The sequence below is a fragment of the Lathamus discolor genome, chromosome Z, assembly GCF_037157495.1.
Source record: "Lathamus discolor isolate bLatDis1 chromosome Z, bLatDis1.hap1, whole genome shotgun sequence".
NCBI classification, from domain to species: Eukaryota; Metazoa; Chordata; class Aves; order Psittaciformes; family Psittacidae; genus Lathamus; species Lathamus discolor.
The window spans coordinates 11657704-11683235 of NC_088909.1; the positions used below are offsets into that span (position 1 = coordinate 11657704).

At 48.7% G+C, this 25532-nt stretch overlaps 1 protein-coding gene across 2 annotated transcripts in view; it reads left to right on the forward strand.

The window, feature by feature from the left end:
* Positions 1 to 3474: 3474 nt before the first annotated feature.
* WTIP (WT1 interacting protein) overlaps positions 3475 to 25532 on the forward strand; it is an 83572-nt gene continuing 61514 nt past the window's right edge. The window contains exons 1-2 of one of the 2 annotated variants that reach the window (XM_065662427.1): positions 3475 to 5703; positions 8616 to 9197. In XM_065662427.1, the coding sequence (XP_065518499.1) occupies positions 4239 to 5703; positions 8616 to 8908 (1758 nt within the window). In that variant the 5' untranslated portion in view covers positions 3475 to 4238 and the 3' untranslated portion in view covers positions 8909 to 9197. Of the gene's footprint in view, positions 5704 to 8615; positions 9198 to 25532 lie in introns of those variants that run through there. The other variant, XM_065662426.1, reaches the window with a different exon arrangement.

Consider the following 25532-nt stretch of genomic DNA (forward strand, 5'->3'; position numbering starts at 1 on the left):
CCAATGAAACTAAAACTTCAGTTTCCCCATCCTAAACAAAAACATTCCTCAGCCTAATTTTTGTATGAAATTCACGAGGTTTTTGGTGGTTTGCTTTGTTGAGGGTTTTTTTTTTTTAATTAAATTTGAAACAGACCAGAGAAAAAGGACAATCATTATATTCCTCACCAAGAAACCAATAACCTTCAAAACTGGAAATCAGAACAGTAAATCCCTGAGTAACAAGAAGCCTTATTTACCTTCTGGCCTTCAAGGTATAATTTCACTGATTTCTTTAAAGCTGGAGACAAGGAGGGAAATTGCAAAAACTCAGGTAGCATCCAGTTCAGTAAGCAAATCTGTAGAGTAGCTTCAAATCATTAAATTGATGAAGTGAGACAAAGCACTCCCCTCCTGCATTGCATCAGTAGAACCACATTTGATACAACACACACCACAGCACAAGCCAGTGAGATTTCTGCCATTGTCTTCAATAGGGCTAGAGTTTCACTGGTGGACTCTTACACGGACATGTTCACTTCTTTGTTGGCATTAAGCTGTTTGCAACTCAGGGACACAAAATCCCTGACAATCCATTAGACTCCCCTGCCTGCTGGCTTGGGCAGCCTTTCCTTAAAGGCACTGGCAATTAGGAGAAACAGAAGCGTGCTGCCTGCAAGGCCCAGCCGGCTGGTATTCACAGATCAATAACTCCACCTGGCTTTTTTGCTCCCTTTAAGTCTCAAAGGAGTTTAACAGAAGCAGCTGGCTTTCCTTAATATCAGATTTACTGATATAACTTCAGATCAGGCGTAAGGATTGCCACCCCAAATTGAGAAATTAGGTTCAGTTTTTATAATGCTCTGTGACAGCTCTTGTGCTGTTGGTTGTGGACATGAGTATTTTTGAAATATATATGTTTTACTGCTGGTTGTTGTAATTCAGCAAATGTGTTTAGAATAAAGTGAGAAGAAAACTACATCAGGATTGCTGAGCTGTAACTTTGAGTTTTCTAGTACATAAGAGTTAGGAGAGTGATGGGGGTACTTATTACAGCAACAGCAGCTTCAACTCCATACTTTTTGTTTGCACAGCCCAGCACATATGGTCCTCTGTGAGAAATGCAGCAGTGCTCAAGTGTGCTATGTAGCACTGCAAGCGTATTTATTTCACCCATGTGGCCTGCATCTGTGGCTATAGTGTGGATAAATGTTATGTTCATTACATGTATGACAGAAGTACAATTTACTGGTGAAGAGGGGGTCTATAGTATTACCCCTGGAGCAGGGCTGAGGTGGGAACACAGGGATAGTCTGGCGCAGGGCTACAGCAGGCTCGTCTGGGCCTGGCTTTAAGGATTTACTTATTGAGCATAAGCTCTCAACAGTAAAAGTAAGTGATTTTTATCATTTGATTCACACTGCTTACTAAAAAAGTGTTTCCTTATATTCCCCATATTCTCTTGGTCTCCTGCATGATTTTCCCAGGAGCTCATCCTCAACATGCTTGAATGACTTAGGTAGCAAGAGACTTGCTACCACAGAAACTTACTATCTGCTTGCAACAGAAGCAGTATAGAACCGTGCTGCCTCAAAAGGTGGAAAAAGGGCCAGATTTCTGGCTGAGAAGGGTAGAGCTACAGAAGGACAAGGAGCTTCTGCTGCAGCTCACACTTCTGACTTCATGCAGCATCAGCTCTGCAGTTCTTACTGTAAAGACAGACACTCATAATGCTTCCATGCATGAGCATACCAGAGGGGCCTCCCAATATGTCCTACCCACTTCTAGATTAATTGTAAAGTTATCTAATGTTGTAAAGTTTTTTAAAACAAAACAAAAACTTAAATTAATTTTTCCTTACATGTGCCCTGATAGACCAAGTCCCCAGGTTGCCCATGACCCTCCCCTAGTTTCTCAGGAAGACAACACTGTAAAAATCACAGTAGGTAGCTCAAAGTCTGTAATGGCATAGAGCATCCTACTGCAGGCCCCAGGAAGGGCTGAAGAAGGAGCTCCTGCGCAGGAAGGCAGCAGCTCATGAGACACCCACTGTCCCAAACGAACACTGTGCTGAGTCCCAGGTGGGGTAGATGGAGGGCTCAAGTTAATGGCAATTTCCATGTGCTCTGCGGAAGGAACCTCTCTTTGTTCTTGGTGGGTGCGTGTCCATGCCATGTGGCTAGCAGCACAGTTTGTGTCTTTGCTGACAGCTTTACCAGAAAGCCCAAGGCTTGAATGGGACTTGAACTACTGCTTTGATCCTGCTCTGTGCTGTGGCACATTTGCTGGGAAGCTTTAGCTGCTGGTCCATGGGCCTGCACTGTGTTTGCTGGAGCAGGGATGGCATGCACCAGGACACAAAGTTGCATGAGGTGCTTCCAACCATCACACACCTGCAGGCTACAGGTGAAATGTAACTTGTCCCACAAGTAACACCTTGTTTAGGAGATTGGCAGAAAGTGTAGTGAAAGATGTGAACATAACTTAGAAAAGAACACTTGACTCCCGATATCGTTTGTATTGGCACATGGATGATCACATTCACTGTGACTACCTCTCCCATATCAAACAGATTTGCTTTTCATGTCTTGCTTTATGTACTTATATGATTTGTTGGATTTCCACCCCCCTGCCACCCCTCCACACAAACAGATTGCCAGTCAATTGCCCTCCACACCTGGGGACATTTTTGAGTACACAATTGCTTTTAATGTTTAATTAGGTATGGTAACAGGATAAAATGTTCTTGGCATGGCACAATGGCTATAGCTCAATATTGCAACGTATTTCTCCTCTCTCAGGGCGCCCAGCACCTGGCAGTGTGAGAACATTGTTCAGGTACCCATTGTTAGGGCTTTGTCAGCATTTTTGCCGTGAACACAATGATCGTCAGGGATTTCAGCTTAGTTGCAATAAAATTAACTGTAAGGTGCTGGTTTAGTAAGAGAGTTCTCAGTTCAGTAGCCGTTTTGGGGGTGCTATTTTCTGGCAGCCTTTTTTGTGCATGTACAGATGTGAATGGCAAGCAGCGCTGGGTCTTGTTACCAGATCAACAGATGCAGTTCTTGAAAAGTTACACAGTAGCTTGCTTTCTTAAACTCGTGTCAATTCATAGATTGCTTTAGGCCACAATATGTTTATCATATGTCTCAGCACTGCCTATAAAAGAAAACAAGGAGGCTACCTAACTGCTAATGGCGATCAGCTGCGGTGCGGGCCGTGGGTGCTGAGCGGGCCACCGGCCCTGCTCCGCGGTTACGCACACGTGTAAGCCACGGGCAGCACGGCGCTGACCGCAGCCCCCGACCCCGACGAGTCGAAGAGAGCACCTCTTTCCGAGGGTCCCGCCCCAAAGCTCCGTCGAGGGGCGAGGGCAGCGGAGCCCCTCGGAAAGCGGGACCCGAGCGGCTGCCTCCCCGACGGACCCGTCCGTGCGCGGCCGCCCTGGGTGCGCTCCGCCGAAGTCCCCGGCTTCCCGGTGACAGCCCCGCCGGCCCGCGGCGGCACCGCCCGACAGCCAGCCCTGGGCAGGGGGTCTTGGCGAGTGCCGGCCACGGAGAAGAGCGGGTGCTGCGGAGGGGAAGCCGCGAGCAGCGCCGCGACCGCCCTCTCCCAGACTGACTCGGTGAAAATCATTGTTTGGCTCCAGCATTAACTACATTCCAGCGGGACGCAGCGCCCAGTCTCCTTCCTCGCATTCCTGCCCCACACAAAGGAGTCCCTGCCTCGCCGCATCCCGCGCTCCCCTCGCCGGGCCGCAAAGCCCCTCCGTGCCGGCCGCCGCCTATCGCCCCCCTCCCCGGGGGTGCCGGGGGGATCGCGGCCCCTCCGCGAGGCGGCCGGCCGGGGGCGGCGGGGGCAGGGAGCCGCCGAGCGCAAATTCCTCCGCGCAGCGCGCCATTGACTGGACCGAGCAACTTATTTAAGGCTGGAAAGTGACACAGGGGCTCCTCATCTCCGCTCGCCGCGCTCCGCCGGGCAGGCCGGCTGTGCCGAGCCGGGGATGCCGCCGAGGTGACTGCCGCCTCGCCTGGCCGCCGCCTCGCAGCCTTCCGGCCAGGGAGCCGCGTCCCCGGCACTGCACTGCCAGGACCGCAGGAAGGCGCTTGCTTTTGGGGTGTTTTTTCCTTTGGTTTTGTGGTGCTTTCTGGAGTGGTTTTTTGTTTTTTTTTTTTTCTCCTTTCTCTGCTCCGGGCTGTGCTTTCACGGAGTTCGCCGTGCCTCCCCCGCCCCGCCGCGCCGCCGGGCACCGGCCGAGCATGGAGAAGTACGTGGAGGACATGGCACTGAAGGCTACCAAGTTCATGGAGGATCTGTCCCTCTACGAACCCTGCCCGGAGGGTCCGTACGGCCGGGGCGGCCGCCGGGACATGGTGCTGCACCCCGACCTGGAGGAGACCAAGCGGGTCATTGCCGCCCACATGACGGCAGAGCAGCGGGGCCGGAAGATGAACGGCACCGCCGCGCCGCCGCCCGCCGAAGCTTTCCCCGCCGCCGCCCCCTGCGGCAAAGTCTACCCGCCCGCGGCGCCGGGCGTCCCGCTCCGCGCCGCCAACGGCCGCGCCGCCGAGCCACCGCCGGGCGCGGGGCCGCCGTGCTGCGAGGAGGGGCTGTGCACCCGCTCCGAGGTGGCGCTGCCCTGCTACAGCGGCTTCGCCGACAAGGGCAAGCGCTACTCGGCCGAGGGCTACCGCTACGCCGCGGGCAGCGCCTATGAGGGCGGCTACGTGGCCAAGGGCGGAGGGCGGGTGGCCGGCGCCGGCCCGGACGGCAGGTACGGCGCGGCCAGCCCGCGGGCCAGCCTGGCCGCCTCCTCGCCGGGCCCCGCCGCCGAGCACGGCAAGTTCTCCAGCCCGCGCTCCAGCCTGGGCGGCGCGGCCGCGCTGCCCTACGAGAAGTTCTCCAGCCTGGTGGTGCCCGGCCAAGAGAAGTACGGCAGTCCCCGCACCAGCCTGGTGCAGTACGACGGGGCCGCCCTCAGCCCCCGCTCCAGCTACGCCAGCACGGCCAGCGACACCAGTAAGCACTCCAGCCCCCGCGCCAGTCTCACCAGTTACGACTGTGGCGGCGGCAGCAAGCCCAGCAGCAACCGCACCAGTGGCATCAGCATGGGCTACGACCAGCGCCACGCCAGCCCCCGTTCCAGCACCGCCAGCCAGTACTCCTGCACCACCAGCCCTCGCTCCAGCTACTCGGACTCTAGGTACGGCCCGCCGGGCAGCAGCGCCGAGCCGGAGGCTGCGGGCGGCGCTGGCTTCGTCTTGGCCAGTCCCCGCTCCAGCCTCTGCGGCCCCGAGGGCCGCGTCGCGGCGGGCGCCACCGTGGTGAGCCCCCGCTCCAGCATCTCCAGCCAGAGCTCGCGGAGCTCCCGCGGCTCCATGAGCGCCTACCCCGAGCTGCAGCTGCCCTCTCCCCGCTCCTCCCTGCTGGGACCCGGCCTGCAGGAGGACGGCGCCGCGCCGGAGCTGGGGGACGTCTACCACAAGATCCATGCCCAGTCCCCGCCGCGGCTTGACCAGCACCACCCGGCCGCTGTCCCCGAGGCCGTGCCCCCCTACGCCTACAGCCCGACCAAAGGCTCCGTTTCGGCACCCAAATTCAAGCTCCCCTACCAGGTGACACCGTGCCGGGAGAGCGGCCCCAGCCAGGCGGAGAGGCGGCTGGAGGCGCTGACGCTGGAGCTGGAGAAGGAGCTGGAGATGCACATGAAGAAGGAGTACTTCGGTGAGTGAGGAAAGGCGGTGAGGGGCTGAGGGGCGGCGGGGTGCGGGGCCGCGGGTGGTGCCTGGACTTGCTCCTGGCCAGGCACCTGCTGGAGGCCCGTATCGCCGCGGTTCTGACTGTCCAGCTGGTGTCAGAAGGACTTGCACCATAGCTGGTTCCTGGTGTGTGATCTTGTTTTCTATCTAGTCTTCACAGACTAGGCAGAAAATGCCGGGACGTGTGGTGCTTTCCCTTCCACGTGCGGATGGGAGGCTTGTCTGAGGTGTTGCAGGAGCCGTTTGTGCTTGCAGTGACTTTCCTGTGTCTCTTGCTCTTGAGCTTACTGATAACCTCCTGCACCCCTGAGGCTGTGGCGTTTGACATCGTCCTCTCAGCCATTGTGTGATAACTCTTAGAGACATGAGTGTGGCTGGTGAAGTAACGTTTAGTGCCTCGTTCAGTAAAATCCGTGTGTTAGTTTGGCGTTAAGAGTGGAATCCTGGCTTTGTTTCTGCCCTTGAGAGCTTGAAAGGCTCTGCTTGGTCGGCATCTTCCCAGGCATGGGAGTTTGGGGCAAGGAGAGCCCTCTGTCCCTGCTGAGGTTAACCAAGCCCATTGGTCATCTCCTGAACTGTTGTTGCTTCTTCATAGAACAAAAGTAACTTCTTGAAATGAGTGAATGCATTTTGTAGTCACACTAGTTAGGATTAAGCTCCCCTGTCTTTCTTGTTTTGTACTGGGTGGAAAAGGCCGAGATGCCTTTGAAAGATGATCCTGGAGCATGCAAATGGTGTGCTGTGGGCTGCAGATGAGCTGGGTGACTGCAGGACATGGGCAGTCCTCGGGAGCAGGTTGTCCCCAGCTCGATCGTGGGGTGAGGGCTGATATGTAGGGGTGTAAGAGCTCCCGGCAGAGGAGGGATAAAGAAGCCTCAGAAGAAGAGGGTCTGTGGGTGAGCCAGCCCCCATCTGTGGCCTTTGAGGAGACACTTATCTCTGCCTTTGTGCGCTGCCTTCGTGTGTGGGAGTTGCTTCTTAGTGGTGTGTGATACAAGCCTTGCTGAGGATGGAGTCATACATTGCCTTAGTTGTCAATTTAAACACAGGGATTCAGACTCGTTTTGGCATGGCATTAGTGCACTCTGCATGGAAAGGTGGAGTTGTAGGGCTCTTTGCAAGCATCTGTGAGAGGCTCGTAGTGAGACAGACCTGGGCTGATAACTGAAGGTAGCTAACAGAGCAGTACCCTCGCCTACTAGGAAAAACCTTTCTGTGAACTGCAGCAGCATCATTTCTACAAGCTGTTGTGCCCAAGGGAAGCTGAACATAGTGCTTTCTGCCTCCCTCCATCCCTTGTGAGACTGGTAAGAAAGCTAAGGGTCATCCATGACATCTTTTGCAGGGTCTGGAACCTGGCATGGTGCTCCTCAGCAGCTGAGGACAGTAAGAGTTTGCTTCTGTCTGTGCAGAAGCTGAATGGGAGGGCTCAGTTAACACGCTCACTGAGTGCAGGAAATGCTGCCTTCAGAGTTTCTGTGGTATGCATTGGAGATTGAGAAATAAGATGTATTCAGAGTAAGAAACAAGCTTGTCCTGAGGCTGTGAGCGGGGTTTTCAGTGGTCAGGGGAGCTGCATGTGTGATCAGCAACTCCAGGAGCAGCCCTGGGGAATCTGTTGTGGGTGGGTTTTTCCTAATTTGTAAGAATTTGCCAGTTTCAAGTGTCACTACTTGCAGGTATATTCTGTAGTAACATGTTGCAGCATGCTGTGAATGTCGGCAGATGTGTCCTGTGTAGGATCAGCAGTAAGCTTGTGCCTTTATGCCTAGGGAGCATATGTACCAGCTGCTCTGTGGATATTTGTTGTAGCAGCACAAAGACTGCCGCTGTGACTCATACTCTGGAAGCGGCTGAAACTCAGAAAACTGGGGTTCTTTAAAGGAGAAAGTTGGTTTGTGTGAGTTGTCGAGGTTTTGATAAACCTGGTGGGCTTGATCCTGCTTTTTTAGTTCAGATCACACATGCAGGTGAATGCTGAGCTTCAGCTGAGCAAGCACATGAGGGCTGGCAGGAATAACTGCAGGCTGATGGGTCAAAGACAAGGAAAGTGATAACAGGATAGTGAGAAGTCTGTACCTGGGAGGATCTTACACAGTGATAATGAAAGGGAGCCAGGAGAAATGCATTGGTTGGTGTAGCAGTTCACACATACTGCAGCTGAAGTCTTTGCTTAGGTGTTCACTCCCTTAGTGCCAGTGTCTGGCATGCCCTGGAGGCAGTAGTGAAGTGTTTTGTGATGCACACAGAGAACCCAAGTGTTGAGCCTGGAGTCGAACAAGGTAGAGGGAACAGAGGGGATGGTTTAATACTCCTTAGTAAGGAGATGGTTTAATACTCCTTAATTAGATGAGCTCAGTTGTCCAGTGAATAAATGCTTATATGAGGACACTGGTAATTTTAGTGTTTTCCCCTGTTTCCCCTGTTGTCCCCTTCCACTCATACCCACTCTCCCCCCAGAAACAAAAAGGGGCGAGGAATTGAAAATTAATTGAAAATTTGAGCAGCGTCTTTGAAACTGAGGTCAAGTGACTAACAGGAGGAAGAGCACTCTACCCTGTCTTCATTCTGTTTGTGGGTTAGTTTGGGTGTTCCCTAGCCATGCTCATGCTGGCAGTCCCTGGCTGCTCTCCCACATCTCACTGCTCTGCTTCAGTAGGAGCCTGCAGTGTGAGGCAAATAAATAGGCAATGGAGGGCATGTGCAGGGTCTGAGCATTGAAGAGGCTCTGGGGGAGCCAAGTAGTGTGCAAGCCAGCAGGTCTAAGGGACTGACAGATATCTCTGCCCATGCTGGTATGAATGGCTCTGAGCAGTGCTGTGCCGGGTGTTTTACTTTGCTGCCTCACCTTCTCCATCATCCCTTCTCTTCCGGCAGGCTTCAGCGCATCTGTAGCGAGGAGGAAAACGCCCTTCCGCAGTTGGTTTAGTCTGACCGAAGATGACAGCGCCGCAAAGGAGCGCTCTGCATCTGCCCTAACCCCAGTTGCACAGCTGCAGGGTAGCGCCCTGCCGCTTCCAAGTGCTCTCGCCAGCACGTTGCAGCCACATGGGTGCACTGATCTTGCAGAATATGGAGCCTGCAGGGGAGGAAAGGGAGAGGGAGGGCTGTCCCGGGCTGGATTGGTGAGCTGCTCTGATACATCCCTGTCGATGAGGTGTCTGCGCTGACCCGAGGGAGAGGGTGCAAAGAAAGGGTTCTGGGAAGCTGAGACTGTTCCTTTGGCAGCAGCCTACAGCTGGGTTGGGTAAAGCTTGTGGCTGCTTCCTATGCAGCCCCAGCCCAAACTGCTTCATCCTCCACCCTCTGAGACCTCCTGCCTGTCCCCTGTCTAGGTACTGACAGCTTAGTAATGTGCTTGGTGTAGTGGCAGATGCTGAGAAGAGTGGTAATAAAAGAGTATTTTCACTTGCTTTCATAACTATTCTTAGCTGAGTATTTGTATGTGATGAGGTGAATTGCCAGAGTTGTTTCAGGGATCCTTTGAATTGAATGTGCATCCTGAGGTGTCAACAGAACATTTGTGGGTGTTGGAAAGTCGTCAGCTCAGGCGCTGTCTTAAATCCTGTTTTCTCTGCAGAATTCTTTGGTCTGTCTACATGTAGAAAAAGGCAGTCTAAGGCAAAAAACTGGCTTTTGGCATGGTTATTCACATCAAGCAGTCCTTGTGGGACTGACTGTAAACCTGCAGCTTGTCATCTGCTGGGCAGGGAAACGTCATCGTGTTGAACAGTCAGGCTGATTTGGCTCTTGCTTTTGAACAAGATCTCTATATGTCCTGTGGCTGTGCTGGCCTGTTGTCAGGAATAGAAGGAAAGCCAATGGAGGGGTGCAGGCAGCTATCGTGTGCTCCTGGCAACTCCTGCTGTGCTGCAGCCATCGTCCAACAAGGGCTGCCTGCTCATCGTAGTCAGGGTGGGGGATCCAGTGCAAGAAGTTACTGGATTGTTTCACTGTCTGGAAGTGAAGAGGAAATGGAAAATGCACTGTGAGAAAATGAGGCAGGGAAAGTGTGTCTTGTTTCCTGCTTATGCAAAGCCTAGAGAGATGAGCAGGTTTGCAGTCTTGCTGGCATCCTTTGGTACCCCCATGCTGTGCCCTTTGTGAAGGTGCTCTTCTCCCCCTCTGCACATCAAGTGTCTTCCTCCCCACTTTGTGGTCACCTCACCCCGTTACCTCCCACATCAGATATGCAGGATACAGCAAGTTCATACCACGTGGTAGTGAGAAACAAGCAGTCTCCTTGCAGAGTTGTCACCTTTCTTACTTTATGCCTTTGTCTGACCCTTCTGTACCCTGAAGGAAACAGCCCCTTTCTCAATACCATGAAGGAGGTTTACCAAGCGAATCAGGAGTGAGTTATGTCTTAGAATGAGATGCAAAGTCTGAATCCTGTTAATAACTATAGTCACCTGTCTAGCAAAAGTCTGCTGTTATCCTAGCAAGTTGGCTTGCCTTTTGAGAGCTCCTGCATCATTTCAGAAAGCCACCCAGTAGTACCAGCACAGGGTTTTTTGGAGCACCACCAGGAAATGCTGTCGATAACATCCTGATGAAAAGCCTCTGGCCTGGTAGGTGAAGGGAAGAAATAGATTCCTAGACCCATCCAGGACCTTTTTGCCATTTATGTGCATAGTCATCCATGCAAGTCTGGATTGGTTTTTGGGCCCTACACTATGCCTGTGAGTTAATTTTTGTGTGTACAGGTTGGTGGGATGGGGAGATCAAATGTGATCAAATGTGCAAGTGAGATCAAAATTAAGACAACAGTGATAAGTCCCTAGAAGCTGCATTGTTTAAAGATGAAATTTGAAAATCTGAATGGAATTTAGGTGAGCTTGCAGTTGGTGACCAGAACACTTGATGTATTTACTAAAGTGTTTTAAGCTTTTCTTTGTGAAATACTAGATCTTTTCTAATTCTGTGAAAATAGAGGTAACAGTTGATACATCATACTGTGTGTAGCCCTGTGAACATTGTGCCTGGTGGCTTTTGAGGGGATCGTTATATGCAAACTGCATGTGGAGAAGGAAGTTGGTTTTTTTCCAGTTTCAGAGAGTCTGTATCTTTGTGGAAAGGATACGGGCTCCACTCAGCCCTTGCAAACCAGTAGTGTTGCAGTTTGGTTTGGAGCGTGCTGTGTGCCTGCTGATAGCAGACCCAAGGGGACTGCTGCCTGAAACACTGAGCAATTCATTATTTCTGCTCGGGGTTTCTTAGGGCTCCGTCACAAGCTCCAGGCCAGGTCTGTATTGCATTCCCCAAGCAAAAGCTCTCAAATTCGCAGAAGTAACATCAGGCTTTTAAATACACCCTTCCCTGTGCCCAAAAAACCCTATCACGTACGTGGCCTTAGGGTGGTCAGGGAGACATCCTAAGTGAGATTAAAAGCACAAAAATCATTGTGAGCAGTTCAACTTGTGTTGTCAGCTCTTCACCTGCCCTCTGTGCCTCATCTTCCACAGAGATTTATGGGCGCAAATGTCCCAGTTTGGTGTTAAATCATGCACTGGATGTTCATACATGGTGGAGTGTGAATTGGGAGTAAATAGTCTAATGGATTCTGTGGCTGCTGTAGGTTGTGGAGTAGGAATGTGATGGTGTTGTGAAGGAACAGGTAGCTCTCAAAGTAGCTGCAGTTACAACATGATTGAAGTTGATGTTTCATAGTGGAAAATTCCCCTGAAGTTCTATCACTTTTATATCATTTACACATGTTAAATGTAACTTCATGTGCTCCTGCTGATGGCTTGATGGCAGCAGCAAAGATACTGGTCTAGACTGAAATACTTAATATCCACAGTTAATAAATTAGGATGTAGATGTCTCTGTTACAGCCATGTGGATACTGGATGCTTAGAAAGCCTTCTCAAAAGTATTTGCCAAATACTAAAATGATTATTAAAAAATGGGGGAAAAAATCTGGCACAGTAATTTCCAGATGTTTCAAAGGCTTGTTCAGCAATGGAAGGGAAATAAAAAATAAACCCAGCAGTGGTAAGTCAAACAGTTCTACTAAAACTGAAACAATTGCAGAAAGATGGTACATCTAGATTAGATAAAGGAAGTTCTTACACTCTGTTCCAGTGCTCAGGCACTGGAACTCACAGGGAAGGCCATTGGAACAGGTTGCCCAGATAAGCTGCAGCTGCCCCATCCCTGGCAGTGTTCAAGGCCAGGTTGGATGGGGCTTAGGTCAACCTGTTCTAGTGGAAGGTTATGCTGCCCGCAGCAGGGGGTTGGAGTTGGATGAGCTGAATGGTCACTTCCAACCCAAACCAGTCGGGGATTCTATGAAATCACTGTCATTGGGGTGAAAGTGTTGGGATCCTGTAGGACCCTGCTACCTGGGTCCCCTGCCTGTCTGGTGGAAGAGGAGGTGCAGCTGCTGCTGTAGTCTCTTAAGGTCGGGGCTTTGTCCTGCAGCCTACCTGAGGGGAGTGGTTCTGCAACCAGAATTAGTTGTAGGCTGGAGAAACTAGGTTTCTCTTAGAGTATGATGTGGTGTTTGATATTTATGTCCATCCTGGTCAAAGTGCCTCCTCTCTGACAGAGCTGGGAACGTATTTTAATATTAAAGCGAAATTTAAGCAGCCAAAAGGAAGAAATGCAGGAATGTGCGTGGTATCTATAAACTTTATTATGAGCTTAAAAAGGCTTGTTTTGGAGGGCTACATTCAACTGCATGCAAGGATCAAGTCCTGACAGGATGGAGGTGCTTGGGGCTCTGATGTGGCATTGCTTGGAGATGCTCCAGGGGCGTGACAGATCCCATGGCTCGCGGCAGGATTCCTTTTGGCTTATTTGGTAGCAGGAAGGACCAGCCTCCAGATCTTAACAAAATTAGCAGATGTGCTAACAATTGACCAGTAAATGCCAGTATTTGACTGGACGTTTACATGATTTTTCACTGTCCCTGTGCAGATGCTGTCTCTGGAAGTATATTTTGTCCCTTTTTCCTATATTGGAGCCGATATTTCTGTTGTGTGGTATGTGTTACCTGTTTCTGTTAAAGTTACTGTGGTATTTTAGTTCCCGATCAGCATAGCCGTGTTTATTACTGTGCTGTGATACAGAGGAGCACAAGAAAACAGCCAAGCAAGTCATGTATCTCTTCCAGCTGGAATATTTCACATCATCTGAAACTTCATTCCTTGTTTTTTTGGAGCAGTTTTACTAAATCTGTAATGTCACATTTATGTGTTCCAGCAAACTTTTAAGAAAAGGCCTATGACTCATTAAGGAAAAAAACCCAGCATCCCAGAGCACAAACACTCATTTAATGCTCAGCTGAGAACTACTGTGAGTATAAAACATGTGAGGGCTTACACAGGGGGACTCAGCTGGGGGTCAGGATTTATTGCTAGTGACATCTGTTTCCAAATTTGAGATGCTGGAAAAGCTTCTCTTGGCAGGTTTGCACGAAAACCTGTAGGCAGTTGGGTTCAAACCTCAGTTTCGTGTTGCTAGGGCTGTGGTGGTGCACGTGTGCTGACAAGAGCAGCTCAGCCATTGTAACCCAACCTAGATGCAAGCCCCAACCCTCCCTGTGCCTGAGATTAGGGAGCAGCAGTGGCAGCTACTGCATGGTTGGAGGAAGGGGTGTGTTGGTCTGGTTCGATAGCTGCTGCCCACTGGGGTTGGGCTGGCATGGGACCTGGTGATGGGTGCTGCACACTGCTTGCATGCTGCAGGCATGTGTGAGGGTTTACCCACTGATGAGGTTTTGGGAGCTCAGGTACCTGACAGAACTGAGTTCCTTCAAGTGCCAGGGATGAGAAGTCGAATGACTTTGAAGAGGGATTTGAGTGGGTTGGAATACCACCACCAATAGCAAATGCTAGATCTGGGGGAGATGGTTAATTCTGAAGTCTCTAATTGCAGGCAGCAGCACTGAAATGCATCAGGGTTGCTGTGAGGGTTAATGTGTGTATTTGTGTCAGGAGAAGTGCAGGGAAGGCAGCATGTAAACACAAAGAATATTAATACCACATATTGGCATGAGATAGTCAGGGAGTGGATCAAATGGACCACGAGGGGGCATTTTATAGGTTATAAAAGGTCATGTCTGGCTGAATAAGGCATGTTTCTGTTCAGAACATGTTTATAGCTTTTGTGAAGAGTAGATGGCTACTGTGGAAGAACTGCTGGGGACTCTCGGATGCTTTACTGGCCATCCAAACATTAATTTATTTGGTGAACTGTTTCACTTGTGACACCACACAACTTCTGGAAAATGAAAACAAGATGTTGTCTCCCTTTTAATGTGGCCACTTGAAAAAATTGGAAAATTTCAAAGTTAAAATAAAGAGAAAAGCAATTCCTAAATGCAGTTTGACACTTGCGCACATTTAGATGCTGCAGCTCACTTGGATCATATTTCCTGTGGCCTGTGGAGACCCTGTGGCCTCTCCCAGGCATGGGAAATACCCTTTTGTTCTGGTGGTCACTGCATAAACCTTTCTCCTGTGCTGCAGGCTTGTCCCCAAGTGTATGCAGTACAGGGAGCTGGGGTCCCATGAGTAAAGCTCTGGGGCTGGAAGCTGAGTGGTTCTGCTGTGCTTTCTCAGTCTCCTCCAGTGTTCTCTGTGTGCTGGCAGTACTAGCCGGTGGGGTTTCAGGGAGCAGGATGTAGCCAATTGGAAACCTGTGTTAGGAAGAGATATCTAATGAGATAGGGTGAGAAGTATGATTGGTTGTTACTGTAATACATCAGGCACTGGCCTGACTGAATTGAGATGGCTGAAATCGCTGCTGCTGCTGCTTGATTCAGTTTCCTGGCCTTGTGGATGTGACACTGCCTTCGGTAATGTTAGAGCAGTTTTAATGTCTTTTTTCCTAGTGTGAAATTCCTACTAGGGTGGGCCAGGCGATGAATGGTGGGAAGTGGTTCTGACCAAGGGGATAGTGAATAGATTTTGCCACTGTCCATGGTTTCCTTCACTCAGAAAGCATGCTGACCAGGCCATGTGCTGCTGTCTGCTGCCCTACCTGTTCTTGTCATCAACATGAAACACGGCAGGACCAGACCCAGGGTCTCTGTGGACTGTCTCACCTGGCACTCTTCTTTCCACTTCTCCATAACTAAGCTAGTTCAAAGAGAATGTTGATTTTAAAAAGAAATAGTAACAAAAAAGGTAGAAGAAGCGAAAGATTTTGGAGTCCAGCTGAGCCAAAACAACTGTTTATACCAGACAGCAGAACGAGCTGTAACTGGTAAAACATTGGCACTCTCAGTGTTTCTCTTTATGTTGCAGCAGTTGCCATGCTGTTAACCTTGAGCGTCTCAATTCTCAGGTGTAGGTGGGGGAAACGGGTAATTCCTCAAGGGACAAGGCACAAGTTTTGATGAATGGCTAATAACTGTTGCAGCTTGATCTCTGCCAAGCCGTTATGTGAAAATTCTCTGCAGTTGGTGGGTTGCCCACTTTTAATCAAAGCCACGTTTCCCAGATCTAAACACTCAATAGAAAACAGAGCTGCACAACAACGTGTTAGAGTCCAGATTTTGAGCTGGTTTGAGAAATAAGCATGTAATTTTCTGAAGTGCAAGTCTTCTAAGAAGAGCGGGTTGGCTTGTACCTGTTCCTCGCTAGAGCAGGGCTGAGCCTCTGTGTTACAGCCCTGGAAAACAGCAGTGGTTTACAGCAAGGGATGCACTTGCTCTGGTGGAAAACCCCTGCAACACAGGCGCAGACCTTAGCGGCTTAACTTGGGAAGGAAACACCCTCAAGACATCTCACAATGAAATCCATGCAGGGTATTAACTAAGTACATTTTTATTTAGAAAATGGAACACTTACCTGATAAATCCAGACCTCTCTCCTTCATGACAGGCCTGGTTAGGACGCAGGGACGTGTTTGACTTGGTTTTGACAGCTTGTAATCATCTCTAGTTGTTTTTATTACACCACAGAGACCAGGGAGTAAGTATTTTTCATGTCTGTGTTTTACCCTTGCCATGTTTCTCTTCCTGGCCTGCCAGGCTGCCTCTGCACCTCCCAGGATATATCCACTGTAGAGCTGTTAGTATATAGCTGCTTTGAGCTGCGGCTGCAAAAGCGACCCTGGGAGCTTAGTACCTTGACGGATAGACACCAGATTCCAGCCAATTATGATGTAAATAACAAAGAGCAGGTGGAGTTAATGGTGTGAAAAGAGGATTATAATGCTCTGTTAAGTCTCGCTGACCTCTTTCAGCTTGTGCAAAGCCAGCTATTGCCACTGTTTTCCCAAGTTACTCTGCTTGCTTGCAGGAGACAGGTTTATGGAAGATGTGTGTGAATCCTAGGAAAGCAGAAGCTGGGATCCCACCATCTTGGGGCATTGAAATGCCAGTGAGAAGAGACTAGATCCAGAAACTGAACCCGACTTTTCCGTACGTGTGATTTTGGTAGGGTGTGGTTCAGGTAGTGTCTGGAAGTGGAGTTCTGCATCCTCTGCTTTTCCTCTCCTTGTTTTGTGTTCAGAACAGAAGTGATTTAATAAATGACTTCTAATAAATGATAAAAAAATATCACAACGTAAACCGGGAGAGGATGTACAGAGCAGAGGAGCATGGGTGATTCATGTGACACGCATTGCCTCTGATTTGCAGGTAATTATAGAGAGCTCCTTGATGCTGTGTGTGCTGTGAATGAATGCTGGGGTCTCCAGGTACTGTTGCCCTTTTGTTCCTTCTGATGCCTTTTTTCCAGCAAAATAAAAGGTCCTGCTTATTGATATTTAATGGTTTTTCCTAAAATGTTAGTGTCCATCAGGTGTTGATCCAGATGCTGTGTTACGGACAATTGGAAGAAGCTTTCTGTTTTGCTTTGCCAGGAAAGAGACTCTCCCAGTCTTATTTCTGTATCTTAGTTTTGAGGGAAACATTCCAGTGTGAGGTTGGTAAGAACGGCTGTGCTGGGAGGTGTTGCCTGGTCTTGGAGAGTGGTTCAGGGCTTCGCGATAGCAACACACATAGCACGTGCAGAGCATGTCACTGCCCAATTCAGAGAAAGCAGAAAAACCGAACCCACTGCAGGTTTGGCCTTGGAGCTTTGAATGCAGCAAGGGCAGACACAAGGCAAGGTTTGCCTCTTGCTGTAGTTTCTGGCAAAGTGGAGATGCGGCAATTCACTCACCAAATTCCACACTACCCTAGAGCTTCAAAGAGCCCTTGTGTGGGGTGCAAAGACTTGAGAGTGCCAAGCCATGCTCTTTTAAAAGACAAAACCAAGAAACCACCCTGACATACTAAGGAAAGGGAAAAGAGAAGGGGCAGCTTGGGTTAGGCTGAAACAGTCTTGAATGCTGTGTAAGAGCAAACTGCTGTTACTCTTTTGGGAAAAGGCTTTCTCAGCTCCTGCTCCACACCTGGGAGGAATTCAGGCTGGTGAAGAACCAGCCCAGAAAGAGGTGATCCCTGCAGGCTGATCTGCATTTATTCACAAAGAAGATACTTTGAAGATACTCCAAGTGCAGACTTGCAAATCGGCTTCCTGGTGTGCCAAGTGTGTGAAGCTGTGCCTTTCCCTGCTGCTGCCTCTGTTTCCCACCTTGCAGCGCTTTGCCTGCTTCCCCATGGGGTGGTGGGAAGGGAGAGGGGGGCAGCTCAGACTCATCTGGCTGCAGCAGTGGCTTGGCTCTGGCTGGGTCACTTGTGTCTAATTTATTTCTAAGGCTCATGAAAGAGAAGAATGCCACAGAACACCCCAGCTCCTGAGCTTAAGGCTGAATCTTGGACTCCTTTGTGGGCAGAACTTCCTTTCAAATTACCGGGTGTTTTGCTTGGTTAAAGCCTGGCAGAATTGGGAAGCGTGGTCTTAGGTTGTTGCAAGGTCAGAGAAAGGTTACATCGCAAGGTCTGGGGTCTTTCATTTTTTTCTGACAAAGTACCCCCTGAATAATGAGTATTGGCTTGGAGCTTTTTCATTCCCAAATAGGTTGTTCAGCACAGTGTGCCTGCGTGGGGAATTTCTAGCCCTGCTCTGCAGGTGGGATGACAGAGGAGCTGCTGAATGCCACTGTGCCTGGATGGAAGCAGACCTGGCTGCCCTGTCTCCCGGCAGTGTTGTGTGTTCTGCCTGGGGGCTTTCAGCATGGAGCTGAATCCCACCCGTGGGAGTTGGAGGTCAGCGGCAGCAGCGCTAAAGGGGTGAGGGTAGGTTCTGGGGTGCTGCTGAGAGCACGCAACCATGCACAAACATTAGCTGGACCTGAAGGCACAGACATCAGGGTAACAACTGATAGAAGAATTTTTCCCTTCTACATCCCAAGTATCTTCCTCCCACTCGCCCAGCCTGTGTGGTTGGGGTGAGGATGATGTGCCCACTCACCAGCATGTGCGTCTGCAGAGGTTTTAAATTCATGTTCCTAACCAATGTGTAAAACACAACAGACGACTGATTCAAAACAGGAGAGGGGGCTGCTGCCGAGGGTTTTAGCAAATATGTGGCAATATTTGCCTAAATTTTTGAGAACTGTTATTTCACCTTTATTGTGAAGCTTGTACCTGTGAGTTTACACACACACATTTTCTAGGCTTTTGCCATTTCAAGGCATTGTTTCCAGAACTGCCAGCATCAGGGCTGAGCTGAAAGTGGCTATAAAACCACTTTGTTTTTAATTTCAGCTGTTTTCAGTTTGAGCACAGGAACAAGTTATAGGGGCATTTAGGGGGAATGTTAGGTTGTAAGCTTTATTTTGTTTATATATGTTTTACATTGGATTTGGACTGCAACCAAAATGCAGTGAGGTGGATCGGAGTCTTCCCTTTTCAAAGGACAAGAAGTACACACCCATGTAGCAATCATTTGTATAAACATCTCCCTAAACAGAAGACATTCCTGTTTTGAAGAAGGATCAGTAGCTGAGGCCTGGCTACGCTGCTGGTGCAGGCTCAGTTCTGCACATATCATTTCCTTCTGTAACGCTGCTGTTCTGAAAAAAAACAGTTACCAGCCAGAAAAAAAGAAGTATTCAATAAGCCTGTGAACAAATTGTACTTTGATTTTTTATTTTTTTTTGGACTATAGTTTGCTGCTTCTCCCAAGCAATTGACTTAGGAGAACAGAGTTAGTGTTGTCTTGGGGTCTAAATCAGAGTAAGACTAACTTCAAGGTCAAGTGTGACAGTTTAATAATAAATAGCTATATGTTTTTATCCTGTGGGTCACAGCATAATTTTTAAGCCTGTGGTGGGATGGGGAGATGGGGTTGTTCTGTGCAGGATGGATACTGGGGAACAGTGATCCTAAATAGGAATACAATGTTTTGAGTTTTCTTTCCTCAAAGAGCTCCAGGATCAGGTAATAAAGAAATGGTACCAAGCAGGGCACTGGGCAGTATTGTGCAGGGGAAGAAGAGGCTGAAGGCCAGGGGACACCCAGTATTTCAGGTCTGAGCTGAACGTCCTTCTGCTGTCAACAGATGCTTAGGTAAAGGACTGGGATACCTGTCAGGATGTAAACCTTAAACCCAGTACTGTAGAGGAATGGGGCCTTTTAATTAATTAATTAATTAATTATTATTATTATTTTAAGATGCAAGTTTCATGGCAAACTCCTGAGTGATATCACACATCTTTACAGCAAGTCTTTTGGTTCAAGGGAAGATCCTGTGCTTTCCATGACAGAAACTTGCATGAGCCATTCCTGTCAGCCTGAGTCATTGATACCAGTGCAAGATAAAAGCTGTGGCTCCCATCAGATGAAGACCAACGGGGAGCAAACATCTGTAGTGATTACTTAGTTTTACTTGCTTGCTTGAAGAGACATCTCTCTTTTTGGCTATGATGGAAGATAACTGGAGAAAACATTTTGTGACTGATACTAAATTGAAACAGAATGTTTTGTTTGAGAATAAACAATGATTCCTTCTCTGAAATGAACAAATAGCTCCTCTGCAGAAATGATAAAATCCTTCATCTTTCAAAGATACCAGTGAGAGAAGCAAGGGATGTGTAAGCACCAGCTCAGTACCAACTCTGTACTTCACTCTTAACCTTACAGAGACAGCACAGTAGAGAGATTCTTTATAGATTTAATAAAAGCTACCCTTATTTCCATGAATATAATTACTGAAGAGGCTACATTCATGTGGAAACAAAGGCTTTATTAATTAAGGGGGGGGGCAACAATAAGTACAGTACACCCCCCCAACAAATGCACCAATTCTTTTAGCTGGTTTTCAAGAGAAGTATTATGCGTTGTGGGTCTTTCTTAGGGAATATTTACAAATTTATTTATTAGTGGATACAATGAAAAGAGATGTTCCAGAAGGACTTTGCTGCAGGTGAGGGAATGGTTGCATTAGGTTATGCTGCCATTGATTTAGTGTGAGAAGGAAAATCCCAACTGAGTGATTTACACACTGATCCTGAATGTTTTGATTACAGGTCACTCAGAAATGCGCTTAACTCTAATTTGGAAATCTGAAGAATCCACTGGGGACTTAAATCTCTAAATAGAAGTTGAAGGTATAAATAAATACTCACAGGTAGCTCTTTACGTACCCATGTCATTTGGTTGTCAATTTAGTTAGGGAAAGCTTTACTTGAAAACTGAAGTCCAGTCTCTACTAGAACCTACGACAGGGGAGAGCATTCTTGTAGACTGTCTTGACATTGGTTATGGCGTATAAAAATTTTGTACCTTGCCAACTGAGAGGAGTTAGAAAGTAGCTATACTTTATATAGGAAGAAGAGAAAAGGGATCCAGGAAAGCCGGTTGATGTTTTTCAAGGATTCCTGTCTCCAAGCTCAGGAACGGTCAATCCTGACGTGCAAGAACTCAAGCAAGAGTAGTGGGAGCCCTGCATAGATCAGCAAACAGCTCCAAAGGAAGAAATGAAATGGAAATGTTAATGTATAAGAGGTGGAAGCAGGGCCAGGTGACCTGGCAGGAATATAAATATCTGAGCATGCATGGATAGGGTCAGGAAAGCCAAGGGTAGCCTGCAGCTGAATCTGGTGAAAGATGTGAAGGTCAGGAAGTGCTTCTGCAGATGTATGATCGAGAGTGAAAATGTGGAGCAGGGTACTGGGTTGTTCTTCTGTGGTTAGAAGCTTGGTGAGTAAGGGGAGAGCAGTGGATGTTGTTGATCTTGGCTTTAGCAAAGCTTTTGATACTGCCTTCCGTAGCATCCTTCTAGCCAAACTGATGAAGTGCAGGCTGGATAAGTGGGCTGTCAGGTGGACCGAAAACTGGTTGAGCTGCTGGACTCAGAGCTGTGACGAGCAGTGTGAGGTTAAGCTGGAGGCCAGTCACTAGTGGTGCACTTCAGGAGTCAGTACTGGGGTCAGTACTGCTTAACTTGCTCAGTAATGACCTGGATGATGGGACAGTACACATCTAGCAAGTATGCAGATTGTACTGCGCTGGGAGGAGTAGCTGGCAGATCAGGTGGATGATGTGTTGTCATTCAGCAGGACCTGGAGAAACAGGCTGACAGGAACCTCAGGAAGTTCAACAAGGGAAGCACAAAGTCCTGCACTTGGGGAGCAACAACCTTGTAAAATGGTCTGAGCTGGGGGCCCACTGGCTGGCAAGCAGCATTGCAGAAAGACCCTCTGGGTTCTATTAGACCTGAGCCAGCAGTGTGCCCTTGTGGTAATGAAAGCCAACACCATCTTGAGCTGGTGTTCAGACCCATCTGTCTTGGATCATGGGAATATCAAAGCGGAATGTATGCCCTGGATGTCTGCCTGGAAACTGGGCACCCGCATGCTCTGTCCATGCGCTGCAGGTCATAGAATGGTTCCTCAATGTCTGGGCAGCTTGCCCACAAGAGCTGTGTGTAAACAGGGGACTGCAGGGCTTGGAGGCTTGGAGTGAGTTGTGTCAGCTTCTGTCAGGTAGGTCGTGGGTGGGAGAGGTGCCAGCTCTCACCCAGTGCCTAGATGGAAGGTGCTGCTGCTGTGATGTGAGCCTGTGGGGTAGCTCAGGTCTTAGCCAGTCTTCCCAATGGTGCCCACTTCTCAGGTGAACCCTTTCAAACTTAAAAGGCCACAAAACATGTACCACATAGACCATAATCAGATGTGAATTATCTTCTGTTGCTTTTGTCAAGATTCTAATCTGAACCACTGCTTTAGTAGTAGGGAAGGTATTTACCACTGACGTTGCACGTGGGGTTTCCACCAGGCTCTGTAGTGGTGGATGAACAGACGGTGAGGTTGAGGTAGAATGGGTTACCCTTCTTTATCGCTCCTTTTTATTGATCCGCTGTGTTTTGCTGAGTATTTTAATTAAAACCAGATAAAGGAACATTTTTCACATGGTTTCCATTTTTTAGTGATTTCACCTGCTGCTGAAAATTACATGAATACATAACACTAAGGGAATGATGTCATAGAATCATAGAATAGTTAGGGTCGGAAAGGACCTTAAGATCATTCAAGTTCCAACCCCTCTGCTATGTCCAATGAGGGCAGGGACACCTTACACTAAACCATGTCTCCCAAGGCTCTGTCCAGCCTGGCCTTCAACACCGCCAGGGATGGCACATTCACAACCTCCCTGGGCAACCCATTCCAGTGCCTCACCACCCTCACAGTAAAGAACTTCTTCCTTATATCCAATCCAAACTTCCCATGTTTAAGTTTGAACCCGTTACCCCTTGTCCTGTCACTACAGTCCTTGACAAAGAGTCCCTCCCCAGCATCCCTATAGGCCCCCTTCAGATACTGGAAGGCTGCTCTGAGGTCTCCACGCAGCCTTCTCTTCTCCAGGCTGAACAGCCCCAACTTTCTCAGCCTGTCCTCATACAGGAGGTGCTCCAGTCCCCTGATCATCCTCGTGGCCTCCTCTGGACTTGTTCCAGCAGTTCCATGTCCTTTTTATGTTGAGGACACCAGAACTGCACACAATGCTCCAAATGAGAGCTCACAAGAGCAGAGTAGAGGGGCAGGATCACCTCCTTCCACCTGCTGGTCACGCTCCTTTTGATGCAGCCCAGGATACGGTTGGCTTTCTGGGCTGCGAGCGCAAACTGAAGCTGGCTCATGTTCATTTTCTCATCGACCAGCACCCCCAGGTCTTTCTCCGCAGGGCTGCTCTGAATCTCTTCTTTGCCCAGTCTGTAGCTGTGCCTGGGATTGCTCCGACCCAGGTGTAGGACCTTGCACTTGTCATGGTTGAACTTCATGAGGTTGGCATCAGCCCACCTCACAAGTGTGTCGAGGTCCCTCTGGATGGCCTCCCTTCCCTGCAGTGTATCAACTGAACCACACAGCTTGGTGTCATCAGCAAACTTGCTGAGGGCGCACTCAATCCCACTGTCCATGTCAGCGACGAAGATGTTGAACAAGACTGGTCCCAACACCGATCCCTGAGAGACACCACTCGTTATGGGTCTCCAGCCGGACACTGAGCCATTGACCACAACTCTTTGCATGCGGCCATCCAGCCAGTTCTTTATCCACCGAGTGGTCCATCCATCAAATTGATATCTCTGCAATTTAGAGACAAGGATGTTGTGTGGGACAGTGTCAAACGCTTTGCACAAGTCCAGGTAGATGACATCAACTGCTCTACCCCTGTCCATCAGTTCTGTAGCCCCATCATAGAAGGCCACCAAATTGGTCAGGCAGGATTTCCCCTTAGTGAAGTCATGCTGGCTGTCACCAAGCACCTTGTTGTTTTTCATGTGCCTTAGCATGCCTTCCAGGAGAATGTGCTCCAAGATTTTGCCAGGCACAGAGGTGAGACTGACTGGTCTGTAATTCCCTGGGTCTTCCATTTTCCCCTTCTTGAAAATCGGGGTCATATTTTCCCTTTTTTCCAGTCATCAGGAACTTAAAGAGGACTGTCAAGAGAGGAATGTCAAGAGGAATGAATGCTTCTTTTAGCTGCTATGAATAGAGGCTTCTCATATCAGTTAAGCATTGATTTTACAATTAAAAGAAGATGACACGTTTCTGTTATTTTTTAGTCCGTCTCCTAGGACATAAATTAACTAACCTTTCACCACTTTGTATAACCTTTCAAAATGGAGAAGGGAGGTCTGGCTGATAAATTGCAGATCACATCTATTTGGAGATATTTACTGTAACTAAAAAAGTGGAAAATCACCTTCCTAACGCTGTGGTCTTTTCTGTCTGCTCATGGTTTCCCTGGTTTTGCGTTTCTTGATTTTCTTTTTTGCTGCCTCTAGAAAGTTTTTTAATGAATTGTCCTGGAGGGGGTTGCTCCACAGCTGTGCTTAGCTGTGTTTTTGTAAGTGTTGCAAAAAATTTACCCACAACTCCTTTGCTGCCTGATGCCTGGGGGCAGTGGAGCTGATCAGTTATTAAATGAGTGACGTCTGAGTGGTGGGATGCTTGAGGGGATGGTGGGATGTTGAGAGGAGAGAGAAGAGCATCTCGCTTCTGGTTCATCACTTTGACTTCAGCGTGTCATCCATCTCCAGAATAAACAGAGTCCACCTTCCAAAATTTAGCTTAAAATGAAGGTGCCTTGCCATTTTGGCATGGAGACAGTGAGCAGGGTGGGTTGGAGAATGCACTTAGTGCTGGTTTGGGGAACAGGCCTCCTGTGATGTATGGTTGGGTCTCACAGTGCTGAGGGCTGGTTGGCAGCTGCCAGCATCTGTTTTGTGAAGACCAGACTCATTAGGCACCAGGGCACCAGTGCCACACAAGCGATTGTTTTGCAAGATAAATCCTTTTATCCTCTCAAACAAACAGCCTCTGACATTAGCCATTGGGGCCAAACTATATCTCACTGTTTGCATCTCAGTGCCAAGTGCTATAGCAGGACACGTGTTCTTTAACAGGAGCAGCTTAGCACTTCAGCTAAGCGGCTGCAGGTTTCTCCCCTAGAGGGTTTGGACAAGGGTTTTGGCTGCAGGTGCAGTGGGCAGGTTGCGAAAAGAGCAGACGATGCCAAAACCCCATTATAGTTGGGGTTTGCCTTTTTTGCCATGTTCTTCCTGAGATAACTCACTCATCAGTGTCTTGCACTTCTTTTTTTCAGCTCTGTGCTCAGCTTTTGCAGAGCAGCCAGGCACTTCTACCGTTGGTCTGGCTTGAGAATGTAAAAGGTGCATGGCAAAACCCCAAGTAGGCATGCACCCTGCTAACCTGGAGGATGGTTTATTACTAGCTGGGAAACAGTCAACACATACTACTTATTGAGTGCTGTGACCGTACCTGTTTCCCACCGTCTTCATCTGAGAAAACTAGCTCTACTCTTTTTTTTCTTTTTCTAATTTTCCAGCCTTTTATACCCACTTTGTGTCAAGATAAGTGAGACAGGGACAAAGCAGGGGAGATGGATGGTCCCGAGTGTGATATTCATGCATTTATGGATCATTCCTCGGTACCAGTTGGACAAGGTTCAAGTGTGTATTCACATTTGTCATATTAGCCAGACAGACCACATACCCTGGAGTTCACGCCAGCTGCTGAGAGCAGACTGTTACCTGATCCACCAAAAAGTCAAATCAGTCCAGACAGATGATACCTAACCTAGCAGAAGTCGTGCTAATACAAAGTTAACAGTCAGTAGTTTACACTGTGTAGCATCTTCTGTACAGTACCAAGAGTTGTAAAGGCAGATTATATTCAGTCATTGGAGCACATCTACTGCAGTACTACTGCCCATCTCATTGGAAGGATTGCTTTGCTATTGAGAAAAATAAGATCTGTCTACTCCTATGGGTCTGAGCGGTGCTGGCTGGCCACAGCTGCCCTGAAGAGCAAGTCACTGAAGGTGAAAATGGAGCTCAAGTTCTTTCATGGTCCTTTCCTCCTGTAAGAATCATTGCAGACAGAAATCTGACTGAAGCCTGAAACAATCATCACTTGCCTGCC